The following is a 22,296-nucleotide window of genomic DNA, read 5'->3' as shown; positions in this document are numbered from 1 at the left end:
ATAAAGAATTATGAACGTATATTATTTTGGGAGAAAAAAGAGCTTAGACAATGGGAACAGATATGGGCAGGATGGATCTGAATTCTCTGGTACGGTGTACTCCTGGACCCGAGTAGATGACCTCAGTCGGCTCCTGCGATAATAATAGGGGGGCGGGGGAGGTGGGAAGGCGGGGTAGTTGGGGGGAATGGATAATAACATTTTGTGAATATTCGGAATATGGTGTTGGCGTGTACCCGGTCAGAAGTTAAGGGAATATCCATGATATCGGAATCTGGATGATAGTTTATGGGGAAAAGTAGAAGAAATTAAAGCCTCTGACTTGAGTAAAAGTTATTACCAATGATATGATTCAATAGCAATAAACTATTTATAATAATAATAATAAAAAAAAAAAGAATATGATCGGCCATTGTCTTACCACTGACAGCTGACTCCATGTGGACCTCAAAGGTTTGTACAAAACAACAATGCGATCTTCTTTCGGCTCTTTGCCATCAGCTTCCTCATCTGAGTCGATATCCAGCGCCTTCTCCTTGTAGTTTTGATATAAGACGGCGTTCTCTGAAAACAAAGAGAGAATAATATTAGTAACTGCTAATATAACCTAAGCTACAATAAATTGAAAAAAGAAGACCGGCCAAACTTAATGTGAATGAGCTTAGATTGCCAAAGTATAATCTGCTAGTGGCGCTTGGTCAATGATTACTCAACCATGGTGGTGCCCCCTTTATTTTCGGTTCTGCGGCAGGGTATAGGTTGAGGCAGGGTCACATTAATACTGGGTGGCATCTCCCTTGCTGTGATACTGCTGCCACTCTCAGGCTGGTTTCACATGGGCGTTGGGGGTACGTAGCGGGAACATGCACGATTTTTCCCCGCGAGTGCAAAGCATTTTAATGCATGCGCGTGAGAAAAATTGCCATGTTTGGTACCCAGACCCAAACCCAGACTTTTTCACAGAAGTTTGGGTCTGGGTTCAGTATTCTCAGTATAACATGGTTATAAAGGTAAAATAATAGCATTCTTACTACAGAATGCTTAGTAAAATAGGGCTGGAGGGGTTAAAAAAATAATAATAATAATTTAATTCACCTCATCCACTTGTTCCCGCAGCCCGGCTTCTCTTCTGTCTTGTTCTTTGAGGGAAAACGACCTGTGGGGACGTCACTGCGCTCATCACATGGTCCATCACATGATCCATCACCATGGTGTTGGATCATGTGATGGACCATGTGATGAGCGCAGTGACGTCCCCACAGGTCCTTTTCCTCCTGGACAGCAAAGGATAAGACAGAAGAGAAGCCGGGCTGCGCGAACAAGTGGATGAGGTGAGTTAAATTTTTTTAATTTTTTTTTAACCCCTCCAGCCCTATTTAACTAAGCATTCTGTAGTAAGAATGCTATTATTTTCCCTTATAACCATGTTATAAGGGAAAATAATAATGATCGGGTCCCCATCCCGATCATCTCCTAGCAACCATGCGTGAAAATCGCACTGCATCCGCACTTGCTTGCGGATGCTTGCGATTTTCACGCAGCCCTATTAACTTCTATGGGGCCTGCGTTGCGAGAAAAACGCACAATATAGAGCATGCTGCGATTTTCATGCAACGCACAAGTGATGCGTGAAGATCACCGCTCATGTGCACAGCCCCATAGAGATGAATGGGTCTGGATTCAGTGCGGGTGCAATGCGTTCACCTCACGTTATCTTATAGGAACACCACATTTCCTAACAGAATCAAATAAGGCATTAGGACTAGTTCCGTGACGTCCTGGACGTACGGAAGGCTGGTCAGTGTTCCCACCACAAATACCAGATGAGAACAGCCATGTAGCTAATGGCACCCCACACCATGACACCTGGTGTTGTTCCTGTTTGTCTCCGCACTACACTGCGTGCAGAATTATTAGGCAAATGAGTATTTTGACCACATCATCCTCTTTATGCATGTTGTCTTACTCCAAGCTGTATAGGCTCGAAAGCCTACTACCAATTAAGCATATTAGGTGACGTGCATCTCTGTAATCAGAAGGGGTGTGGTCTAATGACATCAACACCCTATATTAGGTGTGCATAATTATTAGGCAACTTCCTTTCCTTTGGCAAAATGGGTCAAAAGAAGGACTTGACAGGCTCAGAAAAGTTAAAAATAGTGAGATATCTTGCAGAGGGATGCAGCACTCTTAAAATTGCAAAGCTTCTGAAGCGTGATCATCGAACAATCAAGCGTTTCATTCAAAATAGTCAACAGGGTCGCAAGAAGCGTGTGGAAAAACCAAGGCGCAAAATAACTGCCCATGAACTGAGAAAAGTCAAGCGTGCAGCTGCCAAGATGCCACTTGCCACCAGTTTGGCCATATTTCAGAGCTGCAACATCACTGGAGTGCCCAAAAGCAAAAGGTGTGCAATACTCACAGACATGGCCAAGGTAAGAAAGGCTGAAAGACGACCACCACTGAACAAGACACACAAGCTGAAACGTCAAGACTGGGCCAAGAAATATCTCAAGACTGATTTTTCTAAGGTTTTATGGACTGATGAAATGAGAGCGAGTCTTGATGGGCCAGATGGATGGGCCCGTGGCTGGATTGGTAAAGGGCAGAAAGCTCCAGTCCGACTCAGACGCCAGCAAGGTGGAGGTGGAGTACTGGTTTGGGCTGGTATCATCAAAGATGAGCTTGTGGGGCCTTTTCGGGTTGAGGATGGAGTCAAGCTCAACTCCCAGTCCTACTGCCAGTTTCTGGAAGACACCTTCTTCAAGCAGTGGTACAGGAAGAAGTCTGCATCCTTCAAGAAAAACATGATTTTCATGCAGGACAATGCTCCATCACCCGCGTCCAAGTACTCCACAGCGTGGCTGGCAAGAAAGGGTATAAAAGAAGAAAATCTAATGACATGGCCTCCTTGTTCACCTGATCTGAACCCCATTGAGAACCTGTGGTCCATCATCAAATGTGAGATTTACAAGGAGGGAAAACAGTACACCTCTCTGAACAGTGTCTGGGAGGCTGTGGTTGCTGCTGCACGCAATGTTGATGGTGAACAGATCAAAACACTGACAGAATCCATGGATGGCAGGCTTTTGAGTGTCTTTGCAAAGAAAGGTGGCTATATTGGTCACTGATTTGTTTTTGTTTTGTTTTTGAATGTCAGAAATGTATATTTGTGAATGTTGAGATGTTATATTGGTTTCACTGGTAAAAATAAATAATTGAAATGGGTATATATTTGTTTTTTGTTAAGTTGCCTAATAATTATGCACAGTAATAGTCACCTGCACACACAGATATCCCCCTAAAATAGCTAAAACTAAAAACAAACTAAAAACTACTTCCAAAAATATTCAGCTTTGATATTAATGAGTTTTTTGGGTTCATTGAGAACATGGTTGTTGTTCAATAATAAAATTAATCCTCAAAAATACAACTTGCCTAATAATTCTGCACTCCCTGTATGCATGAGGGCAGTAGACGCTCTATAGCCCTCCTGTCAACTCTGATGAGGCCATCAATGGAAAGCATTGGTGTTCAGTGATGAAAGCAGACGTTGCCTTGGTAGTAAAGATGGCTGCATCAGAGTATATACACCATATCGCATCAGGTCTTTTTCAGGTTTTTTTTTCCAGTACGGTATAATGCAAACACAAAGTCCCAACATCATCCATATTGAAACGTTTGGGAACTGACTAGCATGTCCCATCTGTTTTATGTATACTGCTATATCAATACTGTGGCCTTTACTTCCCTGGCTCAATGCCGAGATAAAAACAGCATGCAGTGCCTATGTGTTCAGTGATTACTGCGCTGGAAGGGGAGGCATTATGATTGTATTGCTTAGGTGGGGGAGAGGAGAACTGGAACAGTAGATACGGCTCATGCTATTAGTTCTCCATGCAACGACACATCCACAGTAGAGGGGATAACTATTAGATCAGTGGGGGTACTACTACCAGGACAAGAATAGGAAGGTAGGGGGCACACATTGGTCATGAGCACTGCCACTCCATTTATCTCTACGGGACTGCATGAGCACAGTACAGGGGGGCAGATCACTGCTGAGAACAGCGACTGGCTGAGCTTCACATGAGTTTGACGGGGTACCTGGGAAGCACAGGAACGGGGGGGAGGGAACTAGTGACGAGTAATATATATATATATATATATATATATATATATATATATTTTATTTTATTTTTTTAAAGCTGTTCTGAAAAAAATCTATACTTTTACCACCAGACCTCCCCTTTAAGCCAAAATGAAGACTGTTAAAGAGCTGGGTTTTTCTGTGTAGGTCAGTGCATGATGTGATTGGCTGGAATTTAAAGAAAATGACCTATTGTTTAAAACATCTTTCATTGTTAAATGTATTATTAGAATTTTGGGTTATTTATTTTTAAGTTTTTCCAAGTCACTATCACTAGCTGAACCTATTGTTCTCTAGGTATGCTCTGTGACCTGTGCAGAGGTCAGGAGGGAGTAGATAAGCTGTGATATCATCTACTGTGAATGGTGGATTCTGTTATCTATATAGAGGTGTTACTTGTCATTGGAATTCTGTCTCTGGTCAGCTGATAATGGCTACCTGTACACAACAGAAAATCAACACCTATTATTAGACCTAGTGGACAGTGTGAAAATTGCAGGATCATACACCTTTTATTCAAATATAGATAGTAACAAATTCACCAAAAACTCACCAAATCCAGATAATAATTTACAGTCTGTTATAATTACTGGAATAGGTAGAATGTTATATCAAGCTAGGAAAACATTGGCAGCAAAGTGGATCCAGCCCATACCTCCTGATATATCAGAATATGTTGCTAGATTAAATATTGTGATTCGTCTAGAAAGAGGAGTATATCAAAAAAGGAAGTGTCTGTCCAAATTCGAAGCAATCTGGGGCAGCTGGATTGATAACTCTGGATGCTGTAGCTCCTGGCTGGCACTTACAAGGACTTTTTCTATGACAAGGTGAATGCAGTGAGAAGGGATGATATATATGGAATATCGGATGGTAGCAGGTGTGTGGTGCATTTATAGAAGCCTAATAGTGAGGGGGTTACCTGGAATTAGAATGTGGCTGTATGGGAAGATTGATGATGGACTATGATGTTATATGGAACATCGCTGATTGGAATTAGATGATGGTGGGTGGCTTATTTAGGAGTAATGTGGTGCCGACACCCCGAGAGTGATGACTAAGGAAGATGTTTTAGGAGTGTGTCCTGCCTTAAAGGGATTAGGGAGGGGGGGAGGGGGGGGGGAGGTGTGGGTTTATTTGTTTAGGATGGATAATTGTACTCACATTGAAAATACTTTTGATACCAGAGTCTATATGTGGATTTATGCCATGTCCTATGTAGATATGTGTAATATAATGTATATATTATATACTATATATGACAGATAATGTATACATCTGTGGTCTACAAAATATCATGTTAATGTGATAAAATAAGACTGGAAAATGTTAATAAAGAAACATCTGATTTAAAAAAAAAAACTCACCAAATAAAAAATATGTTTAACATAAAAATATGATTTAAAGTCATTTTCTGATGACACATTACCTTTAAAGGGAGTCTGTCACCACAATTTGCCCTTATAGACCACTTACATAGCACTATAGCATAACTATAGATCAAACGGTACCTTTGTCTTTTTGTTTGGATGTTCACCAGGAGCAAAAACTGAGTTTTATTCTTATGTATATGAGGGCTCGCAAGTGATCAGGGGTGGCGTTCGGGCTGTAAGTGCCCAGGGCTGGCGTTCGGGCTGTAAGTGCCCAGGGGTGGCGTTCGGGCTGTAAGTGCCCAGGCCGCTCTTCCTTCTTCTCACATAACCCCTCCCCAGCCTGTTGCTTGGCCCGCCCTGTAAGCCTCTTACGTCATCCAGTGTACTGGCCGATATCCCGCCCGCGCATGCGCACTGCATGGAATGATGCTGCTGCCCACAATGGTCATCACAGTGCGCATGCGCCGGCGGTACCATTTGACTGATCTATAGTTATGCTATAGTGCTATCTAAGTGGTCTATAAGGGCAAATTGTGGTGACAGACTCCCTTTAACACCAGCCCAAAGACCGGTACCCACATCGATCAGATAATTGTCAGGTCGAATATATGAAACAGAACCGTGGAGGAGATTTACGTAAACTGGTGTAAAGGAAAACTGTCCTAGTTGCCCACAGCAACCAATCAGATTCCACCATTCATTTTTCAGAGCTCCTTCGGAAAATTAAAGGTATCTGATTGGTTGCTATGGGGAACTAGGACAGTTTTCCTTTACACCAGTTTTGATAAATCTCCCCCTAAGTTTTCCAGGGAATAACTTTAATTTTTTTATAATCTAAGACAAATAGTGTTTCTCAGCATCATGAGCGGGTCCACTGCCATTCCCTAACCATGGACACACAAGTAGGAGCTGAACAACCATCTTGTATATCACAAAGAAAGCAGTGGGCCTCATGTCAGACGGTCTTGAGAAATGTATCTTGTCCCCATAGCAACCGTGGTTCCGCTCTCATTTCCTAAACTGTACTAAAAAATTAAACCTGAGTTCTGGCTGCTTGCTGTGGGTGAATAGACCACCTTGGTCTAAGTTCAGATACAGGAGGAATATTATGTGTACAGCTAAAGCACTGATATAGGGTCAGCTATAGCAGACACAGGCTACATGTACACTGAGCAGCAGAATCAAACCATTGTGACAAATTGTACTGTCACTTTTTTGTACTTTGCACTTTGGGCAAGCGTCCAACCTCCAGGCGGTATACATTCACTGCAGTGTTTGTATGGGAGCAGTCACAGCCTAGCAACCACTTCAGTCGCCCTCTGAGAAGACTGCAGGCTGCGCGGTATTACATACATTACATGTATACCGTCCTCCTCCTCAGGCACCTACAATCAGCCAAACAGTTACAATATCTACAACAATAGGCAACACCAGATTATCCCCTCTTAAAGGGGCAGTGTCAATTTCTCTGCCTTTCTCTTTGTGCATTCTGAGTTCATATGTTCACGGGGCACGGCTGGGATCTGACATGCAAATACAATGTATTGAGGACTCTCTTTTACTGGAGCTTTATGTAAGGAGATGTAATAAAGCATAAGGCTCTGTTCCCACATCCAAACGGTGACTGACAGATGTGGACAGCACGCGGCAGCAGAGGGGGCTGTGGCAAGGACATACAAATATGGACAGAGTATGGCGGTGGAGGGGGGCTGTGGCAGGGACATACGGATGTGGACAGCACATGGCAGTGGAGGGGGGCTGTGGCAGGGACATACGGATGTGGACAGCACACGGCGGCAGAGGGGGGCTGTGGCAGGGACATACAAATATGGACAGCACATGGCGGTGGAGGGGGCTGCGGCAGAGACATACGGATGTGGACAGCACATGGCGGTGGAGGGATGTTGTGGCAAGGACATACAGATGTGGACAGCACACAGTGATGGAGGGATGTTGTGGCAAGGACATACAGATGTGGACAGCACACAGTGATGGAGGGGGGCTGCAGCAGGGACATACAGATGTGGACAGCACACGGTAGTGGAGGGGGGCTGCAGCAGGGACATACAGATGTGGACAGCACACGGCGGTGGAGGGATGTTGTGGCAAGGACATACAGATGTGGACAGCACACAGTGATGGAGGGGGGCTGCAGCAGGGACATACAGATGTGGATAGCACACAGTGATGGAGGGGGGCTGCAGCAGGGACATACAGATGTGGACAGCACACGGTAGTGGAGGGATGTTGTGGCAAGGACATACAGATGTGGACAGCACACAGTGATGGAGGGGGGCTGCAGCAGGGACATACAGATGTGGACAGCACACGGCGGTGGAGGGATGTTGTGGCAAGGACATACAGATGTGGACAGCACACAGTGATGGAGGGGGGCTGCAGCAGGGACATACAGATGTGGATAGCACACAGTGATGGAGGGGGGCTGCAGCAGGGACATACAGATGTGGACAGCACACGGTAGTGGAGGGGGGCTGCAGCAGGGACATACAGATGTGGACAGCACACGGCGGTGGAGGGATGTTGTGGCAAGGACATACAGATGTGGACAGCACACAGTGGTGGAGGGGGGCTGCAGCAGGGACATACGGATGTGGACAGCACACAGTGGTGGAGGGGGGCTGCAGTAGGGACATACAGATGTGGACAGCACACGGTAGTGGAGGGGGGCTGCAGCAGGGAGATACAGATGTGGACAGCACACGGTGGTGGAGGGGGGCTGCAGCAGGGACATACGGATGTGGACAGCACACAGTGGTGGAGGGGGGCTGCAGTAGGGACATACAGATGTGGACAGCACACGGTAGTGGAGGGGGGCTGCAGCAGGGACATACGGATGTGGACAGCACACGGTGGTGGAGGGGGGCTGCAGCAGGGACATACAGATGTGGACAGCACACGGTAGTGGAGGGGGGCTGCAGCAGGGACATACGGATGTGGACAGCACACGGTGGTGGAGGGGGGCTGCAGCAGGGACATACAGATGTGGACAGCACACGGTAGTGGAGGGGGGCTGCAGCAGGGACATACGGATGTGGACAGCACACGGTGGTGGAGGGGGGCTGCAGCAGGGACATACAGATGTGGACAGCACATGGCGGTGGAGGGGGGCTGCGGCAGGGACATACAAACATGGACAGCACACGGTGGTGGAGGGGGGCTGCAGCAGGGACATACGGATGTGGACAGCACATGGTGGTGGAGGGGGGCTGTGGCAGAGACATACAGATGTGAACAGCACATGGCGGTCCTATCTGTGATTGACACATTCCCTGTACACTTGCTCATGCAGAGCTAGCTGTCAGTCGCGGTATCTGGACATACATGTTATGCAGACACAGGAGCGGTAATACAAGACCGTGTTTTGTCTCATTATTGCCTGCCAGGTGGTTTCACAATCTCGCAGGATCTCGGTCTATCAGGTTGGGCACTGAACATGATGTTCCTCAGTGCCACTGTCTCCTATCGTAAACCAAACACAATATAGACTGGAGCTAAAACAAAACTAAAGAAGGGAAGGAATGTCTCCCATGCTCGCTCTCCATGTAACTGCCAGTAAATGCACAGAAATGACACTCCGACTGTAAATCACCTTCACTAGACGCTCAGTAACACTAGAAGCCTCACCTCTTTTACCACAATGAGAGGAAAACTCTGTTAAAATCTTTCCCATTTGAGGCAAGTTTCATGCTTTTTGTTTGTGTGGTAGCCTCTGAATCTAGTCAGGTTGTTGCCTAGCAACGGACACTAAAAGAAGCCAGTGACCACACCAGAGCTCCTCATTCCTGTGGAGGCAGGCATTTTTACAAATTTTTTAAATTTGCGCACACTGGAATAGGTGAGAGGTACATACTTTTACAGTTTTCTAAGAAATATGAGAATCTGAAGGCAGAACCTTTATTCTCTATTAAGGCCCATTCACACGTCTGTATATTTGAGTCCACAATTTAGCGGATAGGATGCAGACCAATTCCTTTCAACGGGGACGCAAAAGATGCGGACAACACACCGTGACGGATACGTTCATCTGAATGAGCTCCTATAGTGTTACCTGATTTGGCTCACTCTTCTAGTAGTGAAACACAGACAGTGCACAGAGCTTGCTTATGTGCTATATGGTTAAAAATGCACATGTGAGATACCAATGACATGCAACCTGGCTACAGAGATCAATACGGAGTCAAGTTTAGCAGTCCATACACATGACGGGGGTATTGGTTATGTATCGTTCGCCCCTTCTTACCTAATTGCCCTTTCTTGTATTTCCCACCACCCCCATTACATTCTTCCGTCACCACCCACCGAACCCACATAAGACTCGGAAAACTTACTGGAATGTAATGGCCACAGCAGCCACAACCATAACAATAGTAATAACCTAACCCAGTGGGGGGAGGTCCTTAAAGCCCCAAAACTTCAAGCTGCCGAACCAGGGTGAGCCATTCTTGCCCCCAGCTCAGAGGCACCACCGAATGACCCCCCCCCCCTCAATTCACTACAACAGCTCGCTCCACATGGGAGTCCAGCCCCCACCGTGGGGCCCCCCCAATGTCCTCAAGTTCCACAGTGACCAACTCCAAGGACCCCCCCCCCCCAGCCGCCGTGACATTACCAAATTCCCAACATATCTCCTCCCCTCGCTCAAACCGACCCCCCAAAACTAGGGAGGGTGGATGGGAGCTTAATTTTTAACCTAAAATGGCTCCCTTCTCCTTCATCCCCCCAATACTTAAACCCCCTTACTCCTCCCCCCTAACTCAAACTGGCCTATCCTAACCCCACTAGTTCCCCCCTCTAACCCCCCTTTCTAACCCCCATCCAATCCAACATTTCCCCGGGGCTCCCTAACCAAACCCCCCATCATGGGGGGCCTCCCCTAAAGGGCTACGCCCCCCCCCCCCCCCCCCAGTCCGGCCATTGCTTTAGATTGCTGTCTAATCCTGAGAACAGTCTAATGTGTCAGGAAAATGAACACATACTGGCTAACAGCAGGCACACTGGATCACCTTCAAACCATACTGAACAATCTGACGGGTAGCAGGCCATAAAAGTGGTGTACTCTCTCCAGGCACAGGTAGACAAGGGTTAATCCGGGAGGAAGCGGATGCGTAGTTGTCATTGCCTGCGATGGGTCAGGTGGCTTAACCGTAGCTGTCAGAGGTATTGTAGGTTGTTCTCATTTCCCTGAGGTCCTGACCCTGGTTACTATTGTAAAATTTAGCTCCAATAAAAGTAGATGCTGAGTGTTCCTCACCTGTCCCCATGAAAATGCCAGATGTTGGAGAGCAGGAGCTAAGCTGACTAAGATACAGTTTTATGGGGAAAGAGTCAGGTTAACTTTTAATGTTCTCATGTAAATCCCAGCCTTGTCTCTGCTTAGGAGTCCAGTGGGCGGTGCTACTCACAGACTGCCAGCTATGTCTGTATGCTTAATAAAAAAAAGGTTTGCTAAATCTTTTAACACAAAACAATATATCAATCTGCTCAGCTCCTCCTGCTCTATCACTGAAGCTTGGCGGCATTTCCATGGCGTCAGGTTCCCTATAAGGCACATAAGGCTGTGGAGATGTTTGAATAAGACCTCTTGAGCCACCAAGCTTAATATGTCTCTTGCCAGGGTAACTGGCTATGGGCATATGATGTATTCTCTGTGCGATACTCACCCATTTGGTGTACACCTTTAATAGGGGGCACGGGTGTAGGTCTGATTTGGACTTTTGAGTATAGTTGTATGTTCCCCTACGTCTCATTAAGAATCTGATATTTGGTATCAATGGCTGTGACAGAGTCGATAATTAGTGGCCATCATTACTTTATCAACAAAAATTAGGTATCTGGATTTACACCCCTCATGTACAATACCCTTTTATCATTAATTTTCATACTTTACTGTGGAATCCAAGGTAAACACCGCCATAAATGAAATGTTATGGAATATGCATTGTCCTAGAATGGAGAACCACCAACCAACACAACAAACAAGCCTTGGAGCTGACAATCCCTGGGGTCCTCACTTCTCCCATGTTCCCCTGAAGATAAAAAGAAGCTGCTGTTCAGCTCTCAGACACTTCCGGTCTCCGCAGGACCAGGAAGCGCCTTGGTGCCGTGACCATTATGGCCAATCACATGCCTCATCGCTCACAGAGGTTTGAATGTAGCGTTCAACCTGCTAAGACTGGTGAAACCTGTGACAGGACACAGCAGTCACCGGACCAAGCCACTTCCCTGTGCTGTAGGGCAGGAAGTGGATGGGAATAGAGCAGAGGTTGGAACGTGGACAGGTGACTGGGTGTTTTTAATGTTCAGGGGAACAGGGAGAGACCCCAGGGATTGTCAGCTCCAAGGCCGGACAACCCCTATAAATTTGTATTTTATAAATGTATCCCTTCCACATACCTTCCCCATCGAAAGTTCCTTGTCCTCGTAGTATCTTGCGCTTTAGAAATTGAGAGAAAAAAAAAAAAGTTGTTATTCAGAGAATTATAGAAGTATAAATCGAACTGTGGAAAAAGAGAGATAACAAGCTATTTATATATCTAAGTAAGCACCTAGATAACACCCTTTACAAGAAGCCCTCCACCAGGCCTCCAGTCACAGCGCAGGAGGACAGTGTGGACTACTGTATTGTAGACCAGCCAGCTCCAACCTCTTGCTCTCCATCTGTTACAAGACTACAACTTTCAGCATGCCCTGAGATCTCTTTCTGCCAGAGAACAATAGGAGTTGTAGTTTTGCAATAGAGAGCAGCAGGTTGCAGGCTACTCATCTACAGAATGCAATTGGTGGAAAATCCAAGACCAAAAAATAGATTTACTGAGGAAACTGGTGCCTCTCATCCTCTTTTCATGTGCTAATGAAGTAAGAATGTTTACCGCACAGACATGGATGGAATACAGTATATATAAACCCAAGGGGTAGGTAATGTTCACATCATGTTCAGAGCCTACATTTGGCATACACACGTTCGGTACTCCGGGAAACCTCTCAAGTCCACTGGACGTCCTTCAACTGAAGGAGGCCTAAATAGTGTCCTTCTGGCTTCCATTGGGCTGGTATACATACAGAATAGCATAGTAAGTGTATAATATGGCACTTTTTTTATTTATTTATTTTAGTTGGAGAATAACAGGTTGGTAACATATTAATCCAGGATGGTATTTTTAGAGTTTACTTAGATATATAAATAGCTCTATTAGTGATATACCCCACTATATGCCTACACAGTGTGATACCTCACAGCCTTCCAGTGGTGGTAAGCGTTGGGACATCCTTCTGACATATGCCTCCATCGTAGGCTCCTAAAGTGAGCCTAAGTAGAGTTTTTGTCCAACTCCATATTTGTCAAATGATTTCTTTTGTGAATTTGTGCAAATCAGCAAAGGGATACAGAGTCAGGGTGTATTATAAAGAGAAGCATGGCCCTCAGCTCTACTTTAAGTGTTCCTCTGGTTATAGAAAACATCTGACAAGTATTTTCAGTGCAGACAACGGTATCAAGATGCCACCAACAAGTAAAGCAGATGGAAGGCAGCACTCTGCAGAGGAGAAGAATTTGGATGTAGAGAAGATGAGCCACAGTTGGTAATGCCAGTCTATGGTCCATCTTCACCTTTACTGAATGACACAAAGAGAGGCCAATGGGAAATCAAAGGGCACAGAGCCCTGTATAATTCCGCAGCCCATCTCTCGAGCCTCTCCTGAATACTTCTGATGTGTCACAGAGAGCTTTCTATGAATGGAGGTGTGGGTTTCTTTAGAGCAGGTGTGTATACAAAAGTAAGAAGCCACAGCGGCCCCCTCCTGTCTCTTTGAGGACAACCCTTTATTAAAACTGGAGAGGACCTGCCATCTTGGTGCCTCACGACCTCCCAGCACAATTCACAATTCAGGCCTACTACAAATCCATGAAGAAGCAGCCTGGACACAAGGGCAGTGTGGTGGGATTATCTGAGCACCGTATGGCACTACTGTACACTACTACAGTGATTTTGTATAGTGTCGCTGTATTTTCATCTCTTACTTGTAGACTATTTTATTCCCTGCTGTTATCTGTCGCTTATGTTCCAAAAATGGGAGAAATCTTTCCCCAACAGTTCTTAGCCTTGGCCTTGCCATTACCATGGTCTGTGCTCTACTGCTAGATGTAAATGGAATAATACATTGGTTGGAGTCCTCCCTTAACATAAAGGGTCCATGTACGGGAAGGGCAGATGAGGACATAATACTCAGTAACCGTGTCTGCCAGGGGAACCTGCTAGAACTGGTACCTACACCATAAGCTATAATCCCAATACCAAAAACATGGTGCGGATATCCAGATCTAAGGAGACTGTTCAAATACATATTTCCAAGGTGATTCCACTTTTTTCTATGAAGATTAAAGAGGATGGCAGGGATTAGGAAAGGCTGCACTTATTTTTTTCCAAAAACAGCGCCACACTCATCCATGGGCTGTGTCTGGTCTTGTAGCTCAGTACCAATACAAATACCAGCTCACAGTCAGACCTGGCACAGTTCTGGAAAAAGCAGAGCCTTTTTTTTTAAGCCTAAACAACCCCTTTAATGGGGTGGTCTCACTTCAGCAAATGGCATTTATCATGTACAGAAAGTTAATACAAGCCACTTACTAATATATTGTCATTGTCCATATTGCCTCCTTTGCTGGCTGGATTCATTTTTCCATCATATTATACGCTTCTTGTTTACATGGTGGTCGTGCTTGCATAATATAGAAAAAAAGCGCTGGCCTCTCAGGTGGCTGGGACCATGAGAGCACACATAGGCTAGTGCTTTTTCCTATAGTGTGCAAGCATGACCACCACTGATGGATTGCAGGGTGGTCTGTAACCATGGAAACGAGCAGTGTATAATGTGATGGAAAAATGAATCCAGCCAGCAAATGAAGCAATATGGACAATCACAATACATTAGTAAGTGTCTTGTATTAACTTCCTTTACATAGTAAATGCTATTTGCTGACGTGAGACAACCCCTTTAAGGGTATATGCACACAGTGCATATTACGCGTGGAATTTCGTGTGGGATATCCACAGCGTAATACAGTCCCAGCGTCAGTAGGTAAAATTTGCAACACGGAAACTGACCTGCGGTGAAGATGTTTGTGCAGATGTCAACGGTTTGTGCAGATTTTTGCAAAGCAAAAGCTGAGGGCAAATACACAACAAAAACGGCAAGTAACACACATGCATTTTGGTGCGAAAACCACAAGAAAACCTGTGCAGAAAATCCACATGAACTACACTGCCATGTGCATGTACCCAAACAGCCATAGTGACAGGTTTAGGGCTCATTCACACGACCGTTGGTGTCCCATGCCCGTGCTGTGAACCGCAATTTGCGGTCTGCAATGCACGGGCACCTTCCGTGAGGCAGGCGCATGGGAATCGCAGACCCATTCATTTGAATAGGTGCGTGATCCCTCCGTTCCACAAAAAGATAGAGCATGTTCTATCTTTTTGCGGTGCGGAGGCACGGAACGGAACCCCAGAAAGCACTCCATAGTGCTTCCGTAGTATTCCGTTCCGTACTTCTGTTCCCCATCTCTGGATTTGCGGACCCATTGAAATGAATGGGTCTGCATCCGTGATGCGGAATGACAATGGAACAGTGCCCACGTATTGCGGATCCACAAATGTGGTCTGCAATACGGGAACGGGACACCAACGGTCGTGTGAACGAGCCCTTAGTCAAATATCTAGATCCACTTCATCCCCCCAAAACACTAAACCAGGTTACTGTCTAGATCAGGGGTCAGTAACCCTCAACACTCCAGTTGTTCTGAGACTACAACTCCCAACATGCACACTTGTTAGTCTGTTTTTGGAGCCCCATGGGCAGCACGGTGACTCAGTAGTGGTTCCTAGGTTCAAATCCAACCAAATACAAGATCTGCATGGAGTTGTATGTTCTCCCTGGGTTTGTCTGGGTTTCCTCCCACATACAGATAGACAGCTTAGATTGTGAGCTCCACCGGTGACAGAGAGTGATGATAATGTCTGTAAAGTGAAAGGCGCATGCTGAGAGTTGTAGTTTGATAACAGCTGGAGTGGTCTAGAGGCCTTGTGTACCTCAAATATAGGAAATATAGAGCTCATTTCTATCACTAAACAATTTTTGCAGTGAATAACAGAATACCAGCAGCAGATATCAGATGTTCATAGCTGAAGCTGAGGATGATACATCCAGGAATATTATCAAGGTGTGGACCCGATCTGAACTGCATGGACTGATGACTAGATTAGTAATTGATTAACAGAAGCCAAACACTGCTAGTGGATACAATGATGGAACCACTTACTTTTATCCTTCCCAAACTAGAGAAGCGTTCTTTATCTTCTACCACGGCTTTGAGGATTGGCTGAGACATTCTGTTATTTTTTTTCCTATCTGCTAAACTGTTGAAATCGACACCACTTACTACCGCCCTTCGATACGAGGTGGACCTAAGCCCCCTACGTAGTGCACCCGGGCTTTCTGTCTCTGCCTCTACATCTCCATCTTCTGGAGAGGCCACCCGGCCACTTGTGCTGGTCTCCACCATGCTACGAGTCTTGAGCAGCCTTCTGCTGGGCTCCATGTTCTGACTGTTCTGTGCGCTATTCTTATTGGTGGTCACCTTGATCTCCGTGGCCAAGTCTTTGGGAATGATTTGTCGCTCCCCTATTTTGAGAGACACCACACTGTTTGTGCTCAGAATGATGGACTGCCTTTCTGGGTTAGATGGGACTCTTTGCAGAGGCTGTTTTTCTTCTAAAGGAGATTTTGGAGAACTAGAGAAAGAATCGGAAATATCTGCGTCCTGTTGGCTGCAGTTAGTAGTGGTAACCATCCCATTAGATACCAATCCAGAACTGGACCCAAAGACAATCTTCTCCCGATCAGGCGTCAGTGTAACATTGCCAGATGTCCGCCTTGAAAGCATTGATTTTTGGCTTGGAGAAGAAAGGTATTCACCGTTAGTAAAAGTGATAGAATTATTGGAAACCACTTTTAAGACCTGAGATGAACGCTTTTGGCTTGGGGACAATGATTTATATTCCAGAGATGATAGGGATGATGATGGCTGCAATTTCCCATTAGGACGGTGCAAGTAAGTTCCTCCTTGGTGATGGATCCTGCCCTCTGGAGAACTTGTAATCCTTTCGGCAGGTTGGGTCACTGTGAAACTCTGCTTGTCCTCCACAGGGAAGTCTGTAATGAGCAATCCATTCGGGCTCTGATAGGACTGTGGTCTTGGTTTGGGGCTGTAGTACAGTCCCTCTCCGTGCGGGACATGAGAATTAGCTTTCCTCCACAATGGAACAAATTTCACATCGCTGGGAAACTCCACCTCACTTTCTGCCTCCATGGCAACGTTTGTTCATTCTTCAAAAGCCACCAAAATCCTAATGAAGCTCATGAAACCTCCGACAGCCCGCCATTCCTAGAAAAGAGATCACGTCAGGTAGCGGGTTTAAAAAGCATTCTAAATCACTTCTTTTAAAGCTACAGTACATGAGGACTATGCGTCACATGTAGGACTAATGTAGCACGCAAACTCATATAGACGCGAACTGAACATAAAACGCTCGGACTGTATCCCCCGAGTCGGAGCACTACGGAGCGCTTCTGTGGGATTTTGGTCCATGCCTCCGCACTGCAAAAAGATAGAACATGTTCCATTTTATTTCCGGTGCGGACTGAATCTTGCAGATTGCGGACCCATTCAAGTGAATGGGTCTACATCCCCAAACGGTAGGCACATGGCTGAGACCCGTGCAGTGTGGACCACTATTTGAGGGTCGCAGCACGGGGGGGGCACACGTTGGTGGGCATGAGACCTTATACACAATTTCAGCACTTGTAAAAGCCCTTTTTTTGCTGCATTTTCTAAAAGCGCTTTTGGTGCCATTTTTTTTTATTTTGTTACATTAGTAACCTGCATTTGTTTGAATCTTATATAGAAGTCAATGAGCAAAACGGCATTAGGCTACCTGCACACGGGCGCGGGTTTAAAAAGATATAAATGTATATGCCCTGGGGTACCTAGATCCACTCCTCACACCAAACTATCTGCGATTTATTAGAAATAAATGTTTCAATATCACAAATAGTTGGGTGTGAGGAGTGGATCTACTTGCGGATTATGAGAAGGTTTTGCTACTGGCATTTTCCCTCTTTTTGGCTCCTTTTCAAAACGGCAGCATGCTTAAGGCTACTTTCACACTAGCGGCAAGGAACTCCGGCAGGCTGTCCCGGCGGGTGAACAGCCTGTTGAATCCGTGCTGCCCCCAGACTACCGCTCCGGCCCTATTGACTATAACGGGGGCGGGCCGGAGGGCCGGCGGCAGCGCGGCAAACATGCCAAGAGGCGGCTGGAATAAAACTACGGCAGCACGGATCCGACAGGCTGTTCACCCGCCGGGACAGCCTGCCGGAGTTCCTTGCCGCTAGTGTGATACTAGCCTTAGCTCTTGCCTTTTTCAAGCATTTTGAAATCTTCTCTATAAGGTAAAACCGCCACACTGGCCCAGACTTACCGATGTGTCTGCCTAAAAAGTGGTGCAAATTGGCGCATCTAAGCTTTCTTCTGACATCCTTGCCAAGGGGGTGGGGCTTAGTGAAAAGGGGTGGAGTTTAGCTGGAAAAGTGGCAGGACCATAAGGAGGTGGCAAAACTGCGGTGTAAAAATCTTATAATAAGCCAACCAATAGTTGGTATAGAGCCAGAGGGGGAGATATATCAAACTGGTATAAAGTGGCGCCGTCTGGGCCATGGTGTGCAACAAAAGGCCAGAAAAGCTGGCAAAATAAAAGTGGCAAAAAACACAGCTGATCACAAAAGATGCAGGTGGTTTTATTCTGACATTATTTTAATGGTAAAAACACAGCAGTGCCAAATCCATGTATGGGGACCCTAAAAATATCACTGCAGCAAACCTACACCTGTGAACAAGCCTGAAGGTACAAGTTCTGATCCCTGCTCATACTGTGTGATCCCATCTAGGGCGGCAGCTAGCCATCATTGTAGTAATCCAACGATTAATCGAGTACTCTAATAAGAAGAAACTAGTTAAAAGAACGTTTTCTATAAAAACTCATCAGTTCCCCCCCTGCCATCAGCCCCCCACCTGCCATCAGCCCCCCACCTGCCATCAGCCCCCCACCTGCCATCAGTTCCCCCACCTGCCATCAGTTCCCCCCCCTGCCATCAGCCCCCCACCTGCCATCAGTTCCCCCACCTGCCATCAGTTCCCCCCCCTGCCATCAGCCCCCCACCTGCCATCAGTTCCCCTCGTGCCATCAGTTCCCCCACCTGCCATCAGTTCCCCCCCCTGCCATCAGTTCCCCCCCCTGCCATCAGTTCCCCTTCCCTTGTGCCATCAGTTCCCCCTCCAATACAATTAGTTCCTCCCCCCAGTGCCACCAGCTCCCCCCAGTGCCCCTCCTAGCCATCAGTGCCCAGCCGCAGCGCCAGTGATGTAAAATGTCCTGACGATGTGTGTACGTCAGGATCCAGCGCTGTGCGGGCAGGCCGTGGCCACATGGCACAAACGAATCATCGATGCAATAAATTTGCATCGAGGATTTTTTTGTGTCAAGTTAATCGATTAATTTGAGTAATCATCTCAGCGCTAATCCCATCAGATCCTATCCTCCTCTGGTTGACAGCCAATCCTCAGCACCCAGGATTAGATACCACAAACGTCTGCGCCCCGGCCGCTCAATTCCCATGATACGCTTTTCACAGCCCCTCCTCACCCTGTGCGACAAAGGAAAGACAATCTGTCTTTAAAGGAAAGTTTCTTCTCAGGTTTGTACTAAAAACAATGAAAAGGAAGAAAGAGAAACCTACTGGGTGCCAGGTGCTGGTGCCAGGCGGGGAGGGTGCTGCTCTGCAGTCATCATCCCTATAGAGGCTAATCCCATAAACCTACAGGAGATCCAGATCATAAAGAGGGGAAGAAACTCACTCACCTGCGGGGGGCAACCAGCACCTCACCTGCGGGGGGCAACCAGCACCTCACCTGCGGGGGGCAACCAGCACCTCACCTGCGGGGGACAACCAGCACCTCACCTGAGGGGGGCAACCAGCACCCCACCTGAGGGGGGCAACCAGCACCCCACCTGCGGGGGGCAACCAGCACCCCATCTGCGGGGGGCAACCAGCACCTCACCTGCGGGGGGCAACCAGCACCTCACCTGCGGGGGGCCATCAGAACCTCACCTGCGGGGGGCAACCAGCGCCTCACCTGCGGGGGGCAACCAAAACCTCACCTGCGGGGGGCAACCAGCACCTCACCTGCGGGGGGCAACCAGCACCTCACCTGCGGGGGGCAACCAGCACCTCACCTGCGGGGGGCAACCAGCACATCACCTGCGGGGGGCAACCAGCACCTCACCTGCGGGGGGCAACCAGCACCCCACCTGAGGGGGGCAACCAGCACCCCACCTGAGGGGGGCAACCAGCACCCCACCTGCGGGGGGCAACCAGCACCTCACCTGCGGAGGGCAACCAGCACCTCACCTGCGGGGGGCAACCAGCACCCCACCTGCGGGGGGCAACCAGCACCCCACCTGCGGGGGGCAACCAGCACCTCACCTGCGGGGGGCAACCAGCACCCCACCTGCGGGGGGCAACCAGCACCCCACCTGCGGGGGGCAACCAGCACCCCACCTGCGGGGGGCAACCAGCACCTCACCTGCGGGGGGACACCCAACACCTCACCATGAGCACACACAGCACCTTCCCTGAAAGGACACCCCGCCCCTCACCAGCAATGTGACAAGTGCAGCAGTAACGGAGCGATCTGTAGTGCAGTGTTGTGAGGACACGCTGGGATTTGTAGTGCAGTGAGGACACGCTGGTGGTTGTAGTGCAGTGAGGGCACGCTGGTGGTTGTAGTGCAGTGAGGGCACGCTGGTGGTTGTAGTGCAGTGAGGGCACGCTGGTGGTTGTAGTGCAGTGAGGGCACGCTGGTGGTTGTAGTGCAGTGAGGGCACGCTGGTGGTTGTAGTGCAGTGAGGGCACGCTGGTGGTTGTAGTGCAGTGAGGGCACGCTGGTGGTTGTAGTGCAGTGAGGGCACGCTGGTGGTTGTAGTGCAGTGAGGGCACGCTGGTGGTTGTAGTGCAGTGAGGGCACGCTGGTGGTTGTAGTGCAGTGAGGGCACGCTGGTGGTTGTAGTGCAGTGAGGGCACGCTGGTGGTTGTAGTGCAGTGAGGGCACGCTGGTGGTTGTAGTGCAGTGAGGGCACGCTGGTGGTTGTAGTGCAGTGAGGACATGCTGGTGGTTGTAGTGCAGTGAGGGCACGCTGGTGGTTGTAGTGCAGTGAGGGCACGCTGGTGGTTATAGTGCAGTGAGGGCACGCTGGTGGTTGTAGTGCAGTGAGGACACGCTGGTGGTTGTAGTGCAGTGAGGGCACGCTGGTGGTTGTAGTGCAGTGAGGGCACGCTGGTGGTTGTAGTGCAGTGAGGACACGCTGGTGGTTGTAGTGCAGTGAGGACATGCTGGTGGTTGTAGTGCAGTGAGGGCACGCTGGTGGTTGTAGTGCAGTGAGGGTATGCCGGACCGGGACTCCGGGGCACCTACCTGTGATCTCGTACCTCAGTCAGTGACTAGTCCGGTGTCCATCACGCACTTCTGACAGCTCGGAGCCGCCCCGTCCCGCGGACATCCAGATAGAAGAAGCCGAGCACTGCGGGCGAAAAGCTGGGAGCTCCAGGAGAAGTGTCCGCAGGAGCAGCTCCACCTGCTCAGGGCGGAGGGAACGTTATGTCCTCGGGGAGTGACAGGCTCAGAGTCCAGCGGAACAGGGACGGACAAATAACGCACGTACAGGTAGGTGAGCGCTTGTCAGGAACGCAGCGAATGTGCGGGACTGCACTGCAAACTCTGCCTCCGCTCACTACTCAGTACTCAGCCAGTCCTCTAACGCGCCACCTAGTGGTGCTGGAGGTTACTGCTCCACCGCGCTCACTATGATGCGCCACCTGGTGGTGAGTCATAGTAATAAGTGGCCAGATGTGCTCACAGGATGAAGGAAAGCAGCGGGGGTTCATTCTGCTGCTGCGGTGTATGAGCCCGGGTGGTTAGAGGGGATTCAGGGATCTTAGAGGGGTATATGTCTGTATTTAGGAAAACAATGCAGTCCTTATATTTGTGGCTAATCTGTGGCAGGCCCCTCTGATTTATCATTGTCTACGATATTTTTTGCTGTAGAAAATCACCTTAAACTACGCCAGCAAGTGGCATAGATTAAAGCATGTCGCACGACCGGCGGTAGCAAGCTCCAAAGTTATGAAGAGGCCGCGCCTCAACATGATTTTGGCGCATCCACCTGCAGCAAAGAGGGATTAAGACCCCCATAGTGCTTGGAGCCAAAACTTTAAAATGTAAATTTATTAGATTCTAAAAGGAACCTGGTCAGATTGTTCCCGTCCCACTACACTCTAGGACACGTGAACCGCATTCTAGGGGGTGGTGTTTTTTTTCTTTTATTAGTAATCCAGTGTTTTATGGAATTTTTCCTGACAATTGTTCCGATTTATTTTTTTTTACCCAAAAAACACTGCAGACAGATGTTACATGAAGGTGCCCTTTTTTCTTAATTTGTTTTTTGGGAGCCTTTAATGTATCCCAGATTGTCCCCAGTCCACGTTTCCCTGATTGATGTGGATGATGCCTCCTGTGTCATCCATGGGCTTCTCCAAATCTCCTGCTGGACCCATACTGGGCGTGTGTCCTGGTGGTCACCC

At 47.8% G+C, this 22,296-nt stretch overlaps 1 protein-coding gene across 2 annotated transcripts in view; it reads right to left on the bottom strand.

The window, feature by feature from the left end:
* The window catches only part of ARHGEF26 (Rho guanine nucleotide exchange factor 26), a 169,333-nt gene extending 147,897 nt beyond the window's left edge, over positions 1–21,436 (bottom strand). Inside the window, exons 1-4 of one of the 2 annotated variants that reach the window (XM_040428126.1) lie at positions 21,131–21,436; positions 15,860–16,984; positions 11,938–11,977; positions 422–564 (exon numbers count right to left, since the gene is read on the bottom strand). In XM_040428126.1, the coding sequence (XP_040284060.1) occupies positions 422–564; positions 11,938–11,977; positions 15,860–16,909 (1,233 nt within the window). In that variant the 5' untranslated portion in view covers positions 16,910–16,984; positions 21,131–21,436. The remainder of the gene's footprint in view (positions 1–421; positions 565–11,937; positions 11,978–15,859; positions 16,985–21,130) is intronic. The other variant, XM_040428127.1, reaches the window with a different exon arrangement.
* Between the last annotated feature and the right edge of the window lie 860 nt (positions 21,437–22,296).

The sequence above is a fragment of the Bufo bufo genome, chromosome 4 (assembly GCF_905171765.1).
Source record: "Bufo bufo chromosome 4, aBufBuf1.1, whole genome shotgun sequence".
NCBI lineage: Eukaryota > Metazoa > Chordata > Amphibia > Anura > Bufonidae > Bufo > Bufo bufo.
Note: the sequence above shows the minus strand (reverse complement) of the source record. Positions and strands in the feature narration are given on the sequence as shown.